General features: G+C 32.5%; 1 protein-coding gene across 3 annotated transcripts in view; it reads right to left on the bottom strand.

Annotated features, from left to right (window-relative positions):
• Nucleotides 1-16,604, bottom strand: part of LOC113512951 (inositol-trisphosphate 3-kinase B) — a 186,446-nt gene that overhangs the window by 71,640 nt on the left and 98,202 nt on the right. For 2 of the 3 annotated variants that reach the window (XM_031910956.2, XM_026896924.3), the window contains exon 2: nt 4,755-5,242. The exons of the other annotated variant lie outside the window; for it this stretch is intronic. In XM_031910956.2, coding sequence (XP_031766816.1) covers nt 4,755-5,192 — 438 coding nt within the window. In that variant the 5' untranslated portion in view covers nt 5,193-5,242. The remainder of the gene's footprint in view (nt 1-4,754; nt 5,243-16,604) is intronic. 3 annotated transcript variants of the gene reach the window in all.

Below are 16,604 nucleotides of genomic sequence, written 5' to 3'. Positions count from 1 at the left end.
GAGAAATACTGAGTTCATCGAAAAATAAAAGAGGCTATTGAAATAAGTCGCCGTTCAAATTTTAATAGAGACCAAGGATGGATACTTCCAAGTGCCTGGGTGCTACTTCTCTGCGTTTCATCCACGATCAATTCTGAAAATGTCGAGTTGAAGGGCAATACTGTGAGCACTGTATATACATGACAGCTTAACAACATAACTAGTGGCAATAACATGGCAGACGAAGAGGAAGACCATGGAGACCAGCCGTTCATACACGAAGAGTTCCGAACACCATTTTCTTATCTATGACGATGCCGCGAGCAATACAGCTCACACTCAGCAGGCCGAAGCACGCAGTCAGGCTCGTGCTCGCATCACTATCACTCATGACAATTTTTTTTATAAAATCCTCACATTTACTAACTCATATTGGTAAATCCTAAGAATTACTGGTAAAACTTAAAATTTACAAATGTACAGACTTTTACAGTAACATATACATGGAGTATTTGTACAGAATGTGCATATACAAAAGTGCATATACAATCTCTTACAAGCAACCTAAATACAGGTACTTATATGAATACTTCGCATAAATAAGCCTATACTTTTTTGAGTTATTTGTCTTTTTTTTACAACTCAGGGGGCAAACGAGCATGCGGCTCACCTGATGGTAAGTGACTACCGCCGCCCATGATCACCCACAACACCAGCGGCATTGCAGGTGTGCTGCCGGCCTTTTAATTTATTCTTTTCTTTTATTTGTCTTATGAGAGCTTTGTCAAATTTTGTATACTATGTTTATTGGTGAAAACCTGTAATTAGCTTCACTGTTGTTAAATTGTCGTTATTTTTACGTAAATAAGTTTTGCTTTTCCTGTTACAAATAAATAAACAAAAAATACAATTTAATTGAGACTTGTCTACTTTCGAAATCAATTAAAAACCTTTAATATACAATCTACATAGGGAACCCCAAAACAATGTTAATTTGACTGTACGTGGTCGCGATAGGAATGTCGTTCGAGCATTTAGACAGACTAGTACACCAATACAGACGTCCTGATACGATCTCTGACGTCAATCAGACATCAACACAAATAACTATTTACAATTCTAATAAATTATTGTAAGCTAATAAAAATGTTTAATTAAAACAAAACAATCCTTGTCGACGTCAACGCTGACGGTTTCTATGCTTAATTTATGAAGACAGAATTAGATTAAAAATAAAAAAATATAATCACTAATGTGAACCGTGATGGGATAGTCAGAGGCATTTGCAAATTTAGGAAACGTTTTGTTCAACATGCCCACATTTTACCAAGCATTATGTAAATCCACCGTGGCAGAGGATAAGCCTACCACCGTCACTCGAGTCAAATAACTGGGTGACTATGGTGAAGGAATGGGCAGCAGCGTCTCTCTTAAACTGCAGATGCCAACAGTGGACAGTGGACAGTTAATAGCTGATTGAACTTATAATGTAAATACAAAATAAGCAATGTACATATACAAATACTCTAATTTATAAATAAACACATATTATAATATAGAAAACGTCTAGACTAAAACACACAAAAGAACTTATAAAATTAAATTTCTATATAAAGGTGTACGTAACTTCATAGAACAGATTAAGGAAAGACCAGGTGTCACGTCACATAAGAAGGTCAGACATGGTCTAACATGGAATAGACTTTGTTGCAAGAGAATATATGCATTAGATGCCCCGACAAAAGGAAACTTTTAAATAGAAAAAAATATGTAAGGATCTAAATCGAAGAACATTGGATGTTGAGGCTGTATGCTAAATGGTCATCAAGGGGACAAGGTATTGTTAGTAATACGGACTACCAGTCCCATTGCTAGCAGTATACTCTGTCAAGGCAATCTCCTCGTGGTACCTCCTGGAAACCATCATGCTGAATTCCAGGTGTATTCATCAGGATGAGCTAACTGGCCTGCCATTTTATTCTTACCTGTCATCTCTCACTGATGTCCCGCCAGCGTATACCGTTAGCCCAAGCGGGGTTACCATTCCATTATCATTTATTAAAAAAAAATCTTTACGCTATTGCCATCAAAGATATCCAAAAAAATGACAAAAATAACAATACAAACCTATAACTATAGGACCAGATATGTAACGAAAAACAAGTAGATTTTGTTGGTAAAAGTTTCATAAATACACAATATACATACATACTCGTACATACATATCTGTCACGCCTGTCTGTCACATACACATTATATTTTAATAATACATTTTTTTTAAATTTCTTGACTAAAATACACGTAAGTTAAACCGGTAGTTATTACATACCTACCTACCAGAGAGAGACTTTGTACAAAAGTCGATTGCTTAGTTACCTCTGTCCCATTCGTGTTTCAACCGTGAAGCAGTTGTGTTTGCATGGTTGTGTTTCTCTCACAGCCCTCAGGAATGGCAACACATGGGGGGTATCATGGGCGAATAAGTATACTCTGTTATGTCCATGGTACTGCTCATGTCTATAGGCGACGGTTACTACTTTCCATCAGGTGGGCCGTCAGCTTGTTTGTCATTATAAGTTGTATAAAAAAAAGATCTCTTTTAGCGACAAGACCGCCCATTATTTTCTTAGTGTGACCTTCTCTTATAATTTCTTTCTTGTTTTTCTACTATAGTTTTTTAGAGAGAACAAAAAAGAGTATCCATCTATCTAGTTCAGCTAGGAATTGCCAACCATCAAATTGTGAACGAAAAAAAAATCACGTCATATAAGCGTCAAAGCTTTATCGCATCGTCCAAAATGCAATAAAGTCCATATGACGTCATATCGTATCCAAATGGCACTAAAACTCACAGGTCTGATAATTCCTCATAATCCTACCCACTGTACTGACGGTAGAAAACAGCCACTCGTTAAGCTTAATTCAGATAACGAATCATCAGCTGTGCGAAAGAATTTTTACTTTTTGTAGGCATAAATTGAAAAAATTTAGGACGAAAATATCCTTAAATATTATTAGATTTCAAGTTAATTGGTGTAGTTATGAGGACAATAAATTTTTAAGATTTAAATTTGAATTGAATCTAAAATTTTTAGTTTATAAAACACATATATAAGCAATTTTAATATATTGTAGATAACACAAGCTATAACATAATTATAATGAATAATTAAATAATTTCGAACACCAATAGTTACCAAAAACTATACAATAAATACAAAGCTAAACTATAAATGGAAAAAGAAATAAAGAGCGCCATCTATATATAGTAGAACAAACTACAGATAGTTTAATGGCATTACCGCATGCTCTGATCTATACATAATCTACTATAGATCAATGCTGTTAGTCGTGTAATGTTTAATGTATACTCACAGATGGAGCCACAGATAAATTTAGTCTAGAATTGTTAGATATACGTATTATATGTAGGCATGTAGAAGCAAGTAATTTACCATCATTGTTTACAAACTAAAAAAGTACATAGCATCTACTTCAGTGTTATATACGATTTATATAAATGTACACTGTATAAATATTACATATTTTCCCAACTATTCTGTTTGCGTAATATCTTTACCACAAAACCGAATTAAGTGTCGTGGTGAATTCTAAAAACATTTAAAAAAATAAAACAAAAAGAACTTACAACCTTCTCCTTTTTTTAAGATAAACCCATAATTAAGACATTTTTCGTTAGAAAAATTCGTTCGCTCTTTATGTAAACATTTATAATACCCCTCATACGTTGTCATTTTTGAGGACTCAGGTGTTATTCCTCTGTACCAGTAAATTAACTGGTATATCCCACCCATCAAACTGAAATGCAACCATGCAAACAACTGCTTCACGGTAGAAACACGAATTAGACAGAGGTGCCCAAGCAAAATACTTTTGTAGTCTTTCTCTGGTATATATTTCATTTTATAGATATTATATGTTTATATAAATATTAAATCTATGGTAGTACTATTAATACGTATACTTATTATATAGTAATGTGTTTCTATCAATAATAAATATTCTCTATCTAACAGAATTACTATCTGCCTACTTAGACATAATAATAAACATGATGTAAATATAAACAATACTACAGTGTTTGTTTATAAACACAATAATTATGATTGTGTATCAATAATTATTATAATAATTACATTCTAATGTATATAAGGCAATGTTTTAATAATGAAATCGAATATTTCTCAAATAAATAGATCACCATACAATAGCTTACCAAGTCGTATTAGTATAGAAGACACAAAATTTTCTAACCTTTTTCGATCTATTTAACAAAAAATGTAAAATTTCACTACAATTCTCTTTGTAAAACAATGCAAATTTTATGTTTTTTTCCACTCTGTATAAATTATTTACACACCATATACATATCTATACTAATATTTTAAAGAGGAACCATTTTATTTTTTTGTGTGTTACAGATAAATTCAAAAATAACTCAACAAATTTAAAAAATTATGTTAGTGTAGTTTCTGTGTAGTATAATACAGATAATAATAATTATATCGTATACAAAGGTATCGTATACAAATCAGCGAGTAATATAGGCATAAAAATAAATATTTAAAAAAATAGACATCCCACGAAAAGTACAATAATGTAAAATATAAACAATTGCTTATTAAAGCTAATGTAAAACACAAATTTATCTTTCTTTTTATTTACCTAAGTATCTAGGTAATAAAGTTAAAAAGGTTAAGAAAGTAAATAGAAAACAAAGCTGTCATCCGTGAGAAACTCTACATTACACTTACCTTTTTCAGTGTCTTCCCCTCATCCGGACTCGGCATGTAAAAATCCACGATCCCCAGTAAGCAGTCATCACATCTGCAAACATCACTCGGCAGTGAGGACATGGATCCGAAGCTGCTACAACTGTCCATCGAATCCGTCCGAACCAGCTTTCCCGTACTCAGCGCTTCCATCTTCGCGACGAGTAACGACTCCATAAGAGACCGAGGCCTCGCGGGAGAGCGGGAGCGCCGTGGGAAGTCCGGGGACAGCGGCCTGTACACCAACACGTCTGGGCTGAGGGGCCTATGCCGCGCGAAATTCAGCGACAAATCCGGGGACAGCGGCCGATGCCTCGAGAGATCAGGCGACACTGTGCTCACGAGATCGGTCGACGACGCTCGCGACAAAGGAGGTGTCACACTGCGACAATGGGACGACGTCATTTTGGTCGCACGCATTTGTAAATCACTATTTATAAAATTGTTTCCAATAATCAGCAAACTTGTTTCTAAAATCACACACGGGCAATGGTCAACGTAGTTTCTCGATCTATACAGACATATCTAAATGTCTGTTTGCATTTTTATTAATCACTCCGTCGAGTATGTTGACGTTTAAATCAATAAATCAGAGGTTTGGTGACTAAAATGTGCTCTTAAATGATTGACCAAATCAAATGTGTACGCTAATCGTATAGTAACAAATTAGTTACATGTTGCTTTCACGCTTAATGAGTTATTATGAATATAAATAGAATAGATACCTATTTAAAATGGCTACTATTATCACATATGAAAAAGGAAACTCCTTTTTCATATGTGATAATATTCTGAAGTAATTTATATTCCACAACTACCCGTTATCTGTATATATTAATTTACTAGTATAAAATTACAATAAAATCTCGATTATCCGAATATCGATTATCAAACTATTCGATTATCCGGAAAATACCTTTCACATTAATTTGATTCAAATTACTTTAATAAGTTACTTTAGAAACAGGGGACGGAAGAGAAATGTCAATTAAAATTACATTTAAATTTTTTGTTGTATGTAAATTACTAATTAAACACATCTTCCTATATACATATTGTAGTATTAGAGCCACGCTGTAATCCTTTATACTTTTACAGCATGGACCAGTTCGATCAAGTGTGTCCACACCCTTACGGAAAACCGGGATTAAGTGGTCACTCTTTTAGTGATATTGCGTTCCGCATTGTAAATAAAGGAGTTTGGATGCCCATTCTTCTCTCCTTACCTATTCCTAATATAACCCCCCCCCCCTTCTTGATCTTTTCTAAAAAGCTATCAACACGCCTGCAAATATTCGGATATTGCATATAGGTGACAGAAATCCCTTACCATTAGATGAGTTGCATGGTCGTTTGTCCCCTATTTTATAAAAAAAATCTCATTTTTTATCATTACCTACCTACCGACTCCTTTATAAACATATAATACGAGAATAGCCTACAAATAAATGACCAGGATTGCCATATTTGTTCTTCAAATCGATATGATTTCCAAGATTTTTACCTTATCACAAAAGTTATATCGTTTATCACTATGTTCTGAAATATGTCACAAAATAAACGATGAAAAGAAAAAAAAATCATTACTTCTGTTTCTACTTTTCCCTCCTCTTCTTTTTCAGTTATGTACCGTTTATCATATATTTTATGCAGAGGTTACAAGTACTAAAATTAATACCCAAATAAAAAAAATACCCTAATTTCCCCAATCTCATTTCCATTTTCTTCAAATTTCTTCCAAGAATTTCCTTGAACTTTCGCGAATCGAACATTTCTTTACCCTAATTTGCGAAAAAATTACTCAATCTAGCAACACTGCAAATAAGATCCGTAAATAGATTTTAAAATACGTAAATCTGTAGTCACAACATAAAACACGTCGTTAAGATTGCAAACTAGATAGAATGTCATATGTTTTCAATTCAGCGGATAATTTTGCTGTTTGTTTACATCGTACATATCAATGCAATGGCCCATTATTTATTCTATTCACATACAAAATTTAGCCTTCACACGCCTTGTTTGAGCGCACCTGCGTAAGAGAGCCCCCAATATATATATATCCAATCACTGGAAGTGACATTAAATTAATTTGGTATTATTTATGATACGGATAACAATACGGATATACCGTATTGTTCTACAATTTAGTTCACTAGTAGAACAAAACGGACTCAAAAATTCGTTTTTTTTCTAACTAGTAAAACAAAACGAACTAAAAAAGTAGTTATACTTTTTTAGTTCGTTTTGTTATTAATAAGAAAAAACGGAGTGAGTAATTATATTAATTTAAATCTGAATTGTGATTTAGTTCCACTATTTTTTTAAATAATGTAAGAAACCTCATGGTAATTTAAATGGTGTTTCAAATATGTATACAATTTCAATAAAGAAATAAATATATTTAATATAAATGATAATCTAGAAATGGAAGTAGATTATGGTTTACATGTCATATTGAACTGTTTTACTCACAGAAATACCACTTTAGAAGAGTAAAAATAATAATAAAGACACAAAGTAATCGGCCAATAAGAATATTTTGGATACAAACGCTATATTAGTACTTATTAGTAGTTTACGTACATGTATTATACGAGTATTAGTAGTTTTTGAATGAAAAATATAGTTATCACTTTTAACACTTCCAAATATCTATTTTAATATTTGATATTTAATTGTTCACGTTTATAGGCGACGATAATCATTTCCTATTAGGTAGACCATCAGCTTGTTTGCCATTCTAATTTGCATGAAAAAATTGAGTATTAAAGTCTCCAAGTTCACTAAGAGTGTAGGCTTAGAGTAAAAAATACAAAAATAAACATGACTGCATTGAAAAATAAAACCAACGTACGTCACTTAAACTGTACAATTATTTTATTTAAACTAACTAAAAAAAGGTATCAAGAAAACATATACAAAAAAAGAATATAGAAAAGTATAATATAAAAATAAAAATACATAAAAAGATCAGTTGGTCAAGTTACAACAACACTCAAAAAAAATAGATTATAATATAACTCTTCCTGTTTTACTTTAACTCTGTGAATACAATTGCAAAAATAACATTCAGCAAACGAGATTTATGTATTTGCATTTTAAATAATCTTTTGTAAGGAAGGAAAATTAATGAACCTTTATATATAATTCACTGTTATGACATAATAATAAGTAATAATGATTATTATTTTTAAGACTTCTTAAATTAGCTTTAGTTCGCTCACGATCATAGAGCTTACAACGATGTCGATATGTCGAACTCGATATTTTATTATTTAATTTATAATTTCACTAACTAAAAATTTCGATAGTATTCATCATATCAGCCTTTGTCCACTGTGGAACATAAATCTTCCCCTTGGGAGGTTTTGCCAGTAGTTGCCACGCTTGGCAGGCGGATTGGCAACCGCAGTTAGACTGTAGATATGTTTTTCTTTGTTTTTAAATCAACTGAAAACTAATCAAAAAGAAATAACCTATTCTCGCTTGTATATCTATTGTACCTATTTCTATTTCACTGTCAAATGCTAAAAATATAACACAGTTTTAATGGTCAAAGTAGCGTCATAATTGGCACTGAATATTCATATTTCTTTAGACTAATAATTGCGCTTTAACGTCACAAATACATAAAGTTAAAAGAGGCTCTTACTCTTTGTGTAAATAATACAAATATAAGTACTTAGCTTGTCGACTTCGAATAATTAAACTACTAACAAATATTTGCAATTATGTAAAGATTGCCATGTGGTCCAGGCATAAAATAGGCCACCCCTTCCTTTTCCGTGAGTGTAGTAAGAGGCGTCTAAGGGAGGGCGTGGGATAGGCAGCAGCGTCCTTCTTAAAACATCTCTAAAGCCTAACTGCGGTTGCCAATCCGTCTACCAAGCATGACAAATACTGGCAAAACCCCGCAAGCGGGAGGCTTATGTTCAACAGTAGACAGTTAAATACTGATATGAATGTAGAGATAAATCCTATATCTCGGTGATTTGTATAGTAATAAAATACATAAATACACATATAAACATAATAAAAAAAAATCTTTTCAAAAGAATACTTTTCATAATGTATCCGGCATCGATCTACACTCTACATGATTTTGAGTTTCAAGATACGTACGTACATAATACGAGCATAAAGATGCTAAAGTCAATGTATTTTGTTGTATTGGCAAAAGAGTAAAGACTTTCTTGCCAATACAACAAAATAAATTGATTATCTTATTTATTTATTCTACTTTACATTTTTTTATTGCTCCATTTATAAAATTAATACAGTAAATTTTTATGTGAAATGATACAAAAAGCGGTATTAAATTGCTTTTATTGCTTCTTAATGGGTAAACCGTATTAGCAATTCATTAACGTCCTACAACAGGGCACGGATGAAACCCCATGACAGGAGGATCTTTTATAAAAATTAGAGCGGCAAGCAATCTGACGGCTTCGACATCATCATCATCATATCAGCCGTTAACTGTCCACTGCTGAACATAGCCCTTTCCCATAATTTGACGAATTACCGATTTTGATGGAAAATAGTAACCGTCACCTATACTAGACACGAACAGCATCATGGACGTTATTGAATGTACTATTTCCCATTGTATACTTCATATATTGCCATTCTAGAGAACTATGGTTTACCGTCTTTGCATCCTTCAAACTTAAATACAACCTTGCAAACAACTGCTTCACGGTAGAAACACGAAAGTAAGAAAGGTACAGAGGAGTTTTACAGAAAGTCTCTCTTTGTCTTTTTTTTTTAGTTTACGTAAAGGTAAAAAGTTCTAACCTGTGCCTACTAATATTATAAAGGTTTGTAAAGATATTTAAATGCTTGTTTGTTTGTTACTTGATTACACTTAAACAGATGAATCGATTTCAATATAATGTGGTACACGAGTAGGTTACTTCCTAACTTAACACCCTATGTACTTATTGTGATTATTTACATACTATGATACACGTGACAACGCGGGATACAGTTAGTAGTACATAATCTGGAATAGTTATTTTCCTAACAAATAGTCAGGTCTAAATCATCGGTAAGTAACGATATTATCTTGTCGGTCGTAAATCGCAACACTACTTCATTGCTATGCTCGGTTGCGCGTGCGCAGCGGGTGGTCGACATGTCCCACCGCGTACAGAGTGCCAGCACTGATCTGTTCATTATATCAATATGACGTGTTCGATTGTACAATTCCATAAGATGTTGTTATTGAAGTAAATAAACATATGGTTATAATATATAATGTATAAAAACGGTTTGAGGGGTAAAATATGGCAGTTAATTTACATGGTACATGTAAAAACATACATAAATTACATAAAACTGTAATCATAATACATATAACAAACTAGATAACGATAATCGCCTGATAGTTATTTTCCAGTTTTAATTTTTTTTTTATACTAATTATAAGTAATCTCCCAACGCACCACACCGTGGCAGCATACCCTAGATACTGGCAGCATTTACCTCTTTGGATTGCCAAACTTATCTTTTGGGCTTTCGGGTCACCAATAACCTCGATGAGGCGCGCTGCGATCTTCCGATAAAAATTCTTTGCGTCTGGGCCCCACGGGCCCATCGTCTCTACAGCAAATGGCAGAAAACAATAAAATTTTCATTGTTAATTTTAAAAATAAACCCTAATTAATTGTTTTATTTTTAATACATTTTGTTTTATTTCGGTTTTTAATTTATACGACGTCGCTTCTGACAGTTTAACAGAAATGAAAGGCATCATGCTTCATCCGTCGTGAATACTCACACATGTTTATAAACAAAGCGAGCCGCGAGCGCCTCCATAACGAACTGTCTACAAGTCAATAATTAACTCGATAAAATGATTGATCATTACCAACTTCAATTTTGTCGTTCATCAATTATGTCGACTTTCTCAATACGTCCCCGAACGCCGACAACCCTTCACAACTTACATACACACTAACTGGTTGTGCCCCACGGTTTTACCCGCATGAATTAGTAATAAACTATCTTATGTGTTAAGATAATCTATCTATAAAATTTCATACAAATCCATTCAGTGGTTTAAGCGTGATTGAGTAATAAACATCCAAACAACTTTAAAACATTCTCTTTTCAGTTGATCGCATTCATAGGATAACGTTTTATACTTTTTCTTTATATTTTATATTAATTTCTAGTTTTTATCAAGTGATCGGGTTGTACTCTAATAGACTGCGAACCCAGATTTGTTGCTGTAGTTACGAGTTGGTGAAATGGGAGAGAAGGAATTGTTTTTAATAAAGCCGCTAGACTCCATTTTGCTAACTATACAGTCCCTTAAGTCGACCCCCAAGCGGTTCCCCCTGGAAACCATTGTGATTTATTCTTATGAAATTCATCACTATGAACTAATTAACCTATTTTCATCTTCACTTATCATTCGTTACTGATGCCCTTCCGGTGTCTACCGATGACACTGGTGGGGTTACCATTCCACTATCACTTGTAAAAAATCTTAGTAAAATGGGGTATTATATCTCGTAAGGGCAGCGATTGTGGAGCGTTATCGCAGATCACGTCTAACCTCCTATCCTGCCCTTTATATCCTTCATCATGCATAAAAGAGAACCTGAACAGGGCAACCAACTGTGCTATAGAAATAACTAAGTTTTAGCACAAATATATTTACACTACCTATTGACTCGAAATAAGAATTGTTGAACCGGGATAAAACGCATGTCTTTCTCCACCCCATTTGCAATGTGTATGCCAAATTTCATAACAATTTGTTGGATCATTAAACCACCAAAACATACAGAAAAATCCACATTCAAGTTAATTTATTTTATTACTATAAATAATATTAATAATTAATAATCTAACCACTTACCATCAGGTGGGGCGTATGCTTTTTTGCCACCTCAGTGGTATAAAAAAAATATTATTCTTTAATTGATGCAAAAAAATTAGATTCATAAACTCTGTCATAAAATAAATAAATATACTTTAAATAAAAAAGAACAATTAATTAAAATAAAAACCTCTTACGAACATAAACTTCTGCAGGAAATCACCTGTATCACTACCTACTGTTGCTATCGTCAATCACCACACAACGTCACAAACACATTAGCGTTAAAACCATAGACGTGAATTTTAGTAGATGTCGCGTCTGCAAATATAAATAGTAAGTTAAATTTCGCTAAAAAACAGCAACTTCGAACGTGACAAAATGATAAGTATTGATATATTAAAACGAATAAAATGTACCGAAAACCGACGAGATTTTTGATAGACGTAGATAAATTTAAAATTTATTTGAATTTAGAACGGGATCGCATGCAAAACTACTTACTTGGCCTCAAGCTGAATTTTGCATCTTATCAATATTAGATCAACATGAGAATAACCATTCTTTTATTTTTAGAAAACATAATTAAGTATTTTCAATACTGACGATGTTATCACACAATGTACACACATAAAAAAAAATTAATTAAGGGCCTGCTACATTCAAAACGTGTTTTGTTGCCATGTTCGAAAACGTTTGATGCGAAGATGATTTGGTAACAAAAAATAACATTTATTTAATAAAAAACATCAGTAACAGCGTTTTTAGTTATCATATAAATTCGTCGTCTATCACCAGCTAAGTCTGCGGTATAAACCATTCCGACTTACTCATTAAGAGTAACTGCTAAAGTATTTTACGTTCCAAGGAAACAAGCTATGACTCAGAGTACTGTAGGGCTGCCATATTTAATAAATCTAAATTATTATTTAGAGATATGAATTTACAAATAGGAAACAAAATAGAGGAATAAGAGAAAATATTGTTTAAACAGTGAAATTCGATTAATTACTATTACGATATCTTGTAATAAATAAAATATTAAATAACCAAACAAGCAACATAAACACAGCAAAACAAAATAATATAATATCCAAGACCTAGAGTTATCTTAGAAAGAAGGGTATTATTGTCCTGAGAAAACAGGTCAGTTGGCAACCCTAGAGCACTTCCTTATTCTTGTACACGCCTATCGCACGCACACCTGGACATCGAGATATTAAAACGCTTAAGCCACCTACTTGTAATAGTAAAGTGCCTATAAGCAAAACATTCGAACCAATATAATTTTAAATGGGGTAAACGTAATTTAGCCAACCACGTTCCATCGAGCAACATTCTTCTAAATTTATCACCCGACATAAAAATGAAGGACAGCATGAATTCAATTAATTTTTTTGTTAATCTTACTCGATATCTTCGTTAATTTTTTTTTAATAGGTAATAATGGTATGGTAATCCCGTCTGCGCTATTGATATACACAGGCGGGGCACCAGTGAGGGATAACAAATGAAGATGAAAGTAGGTCAGTTGGCCCATCCTGATGAATTAAACTAGATTTAGTCACGATGGTTTCCAGGGGGAACCACGTGGAGGTCGACCTGACAAGGTATATCGCTAGTAAAAGGGCTATTTTGACCCCATTACTAACAATCTCTTTCCCCCCATTCTTCGTTAATTACGAATCGATGTTAACGTTTATTCAAACAATCCCATATGAAACAATCCCATGAAAACGTGCGTGATATAAATATGATCTCTATTTATTGATATGACACATTAACTGTTTATAGTTTTGTATTACTTGGTAGTGCTTAAGTGCATTTTACAATTACGATAGAACGTAAACTTGTTATACAAGTTGGTTTACTTGAATTGTTGATACCATTAATATCAATAATATTTAGTTATTTTATTATTTAAAAAAAAAATAAACTGTCGACTATAAATAATCTGATGCTACCCACATTTGATTATGTTGCACCAAAAGTATCTTGGACATTGCAAATTTGAGTTTTTTTTATATGCAACTTAGAATGGCAAACAAACTGACGGCTCACCTGATAGAATGTGGTAACCGTCGCGTATAGACATGAGCAGGCAGTACTGTGGACATAACAGAGTATACTGTTTCGCCCACGACACCCCCCATGCGTTGCCATTCCTGAGGACTTAGGTGTACCCTGTAAATCACTACTATATCTCACCCTTTAAACCGAAATACAACACACATTTATAATATAAAATACAAACACAATTGCTTCACACGTCAACACGAATGGGACAGAGGTGCTCTCGCAAACGAATTCTGTGCATAGTCTTTCTCTGGTAGGTTGTACATATAATTATAAAAAATATATACACAAAAAAGAAAAAAAAGGAAACAAACCAAAAATATGACTATTACTTATTTTTTAATATTTAAATGAGAATAAAACTAAAAAGTGCATCGCACACATCGTCTACTGATCTTATTTGCCATATTCTATTCTTTGTAGACTTTGTATTGTATTATCAAATTTCTAAATCACGCAAGAGATACAGGTGTTACTGACATTTAGATATTTTTTACAGAAGGTTTGCATGTAAAGAGCGACATACGATTTGGTTTTTTGTATATCAAAAATCTACGGATTACTGACAAGTTTCTAAATTGATTAGAACGTGGTTAATACCTACTTAACTGTTCAAGCGAATCTTAAACCTGTATACCAACTAATACATAATTAACATTAACATGTCAAGATGTATGAATAGTTGATTGCGTGTAATAAATACACAATTAAGATATCTCAAAATTCTTAATCCCGTCATCTTGTTTATTTAACTTTTTTACACAGAACTATTTCAATAGGTGTTAATATGTCGCATACTAATGACGTAATTTATAATAATTATGTATCTAATATTAAGTTATTAAATTATTTATGTTGTTTAATTTACATTAATTTTAACATACTCATATAAATATAAAATACTAGCTTATCCCGCGGTTCACCCGTGGTCACATCGTTAATCATGATATATAGTTATTAAACTTTAATACACCTGCATAGTTTAAATGGCGGACTTAACACCATATGGAGTTACCACTTTCCATCAGGTGGGTCGTCAGCTTGTTTGCCATTCTAAGTTGTATAAAAAAAATCTACTAGTCAACCATAGATAGAAATAATACTACACTTTCCTCAAAAAATGAACTATTAAATGCGAAATGATTTTTTGTGTGTGTACCTACAATAAAGTATAAATAAATAAATAAGTATAAATAATTAAAAAAATTTTTACGCAACGTAATAACTCTACAAAGTAATAAAAAATGTAACATAACAAAAAATATTCACATAAAATATACCCTAGTGTAACCTATTTTCTCTTTGTTTATATTCGACGTAAGGGAGAGTTAATATATGATATACATATATAGCTAATTGGATGTTACGTAATACAAATTCTGCACCATGACTATCCAGCCATGGATACTGAAATATAGAGCAGTATAAATACGATTTTTTATGACAAACTAGCGTACAGTCAGTCTGATGGTAAACAGTTACTGTAGCCTATGAACGCTTGCAACACTAAGGGTATCATGTGCATGTTGCCGGCCCTGAAGTTTCAAATTTGATACCGGGGTTATAAATCGCATTGGGTGCCTACAATCGATTTTATTTTAATATTTGGCTGTTTACATGTTATCAATTTTTTTTTTTCAAAATAAATATATAAAAATATCGTTTTGATTTTTATACTATTTTTTCCCATTAGTAAACACAGTAAAAGGTACACTTATATATTTTTTAATTTGATTTAAAAATTCAGATTTTTAAGGGTTAATATACTCTTTCTGAAGAATTCCATACAGTAAAATCTAGGTAAAACCTCGACAGGGAGCTTATCCTGTAGCCTGAGCGTTTGCGTGAGAAATTTCCATTGAAACTGCACTGTAAGCGACTATATAAATGAATCTATATGCAAACAATCTATTTATAGATAAAGAAGTATTTTAATATTTAACAGAAAAAAAAAATTAAAAAGAGAATATCAATCTTGCAGACTTTTTAAAAGTTTGCATCACATCGATGACTGCTCTTGCATTGCTAGTGTTCAAAGACTGCGATGATCACTTACAATCAGATTATACTTTTATATAAAAAGTGGTGCTACTACTACTCTTGTGAAGAGGCGCCCTCTGATGGCAAGAGTTTCTAAACCACCATCATAATACATGAAAGCTTTACGCCTAAATAATATGTCCGTACAGGACGATCCCTACCGAAATTCCCACTCTTTCGTAATTTTCTTCAATTCCTTCATCGACCTTTGTAAATTACCAAACTAACATATGATCCCCTTTTCAATGTTTGTTACTTTGTAACTATCAATCCACTATTCTCTTTTATCTATCTATTTTTTATAGACATGTCACCTCTATTAAGTGAATGCGGTGTCCACTTCGTATCTCAACCACTTGTGTCTCTCTTTATGCTTAATTATGTCAGAACTTGTTTTTATTTACATGTTACCTTTTCCTTATCGCAAACACGATAATACTCAATGTACTTTTAATGAGTTGACTTTCAAATAAAAAATTTTATAGGTAATTAGGCAGGTACTTAAAAGTTTTATTTTAATTTTTAATAATATATATTTATTCATTTTATACTTTATTGCACTTTTTAAGTAAAAAAATAATAAATACAGTAAATATTAATATTAAATATAAATTAAAAGTGATACAAAAGGCAAGATTTCTCATATAATATTTCAACACACAAGCTCTCGTGTCGCAAGTGTTCATGGGCAATGGCAGCCGCTTTTTATCAGGTCTGTCTATTTGCCTCCCTAACTAAAAAATAAATAAAAATGATTCTATTTATCGATTGAACTATAAGAAAGAATAAAGAGAAGGCCTTTAGCTCATTAATAAGACGTCGTTTATATTAAAAAAAAAATCCTAATTTCCTATAATAACTATACAATTAAATAGAACGTG

Source organism: Galleria mellonella, unplaced genomic scaffold (genome assembly GCF_026898425.1).
Source record: "Galleria mellonella isolate WM207_F2 unplaced genomic scaffold, CSIRO_AGI_GalMel_v1 utg21, whole genome shotgun sequence".
NCBI classification, from domain to species: domain Eukaryota; kingdom Metazoa; phylum Arthropoda; class Insecta; order Lepidoptera; family Pyralidae; genus Galleria; species Galleria mellonella.
The sequence above is the reverse complement of the archived record's forward strand: the minus strand, read 5'-3'. Positions and strand labels throughout refer to the sequence as shown.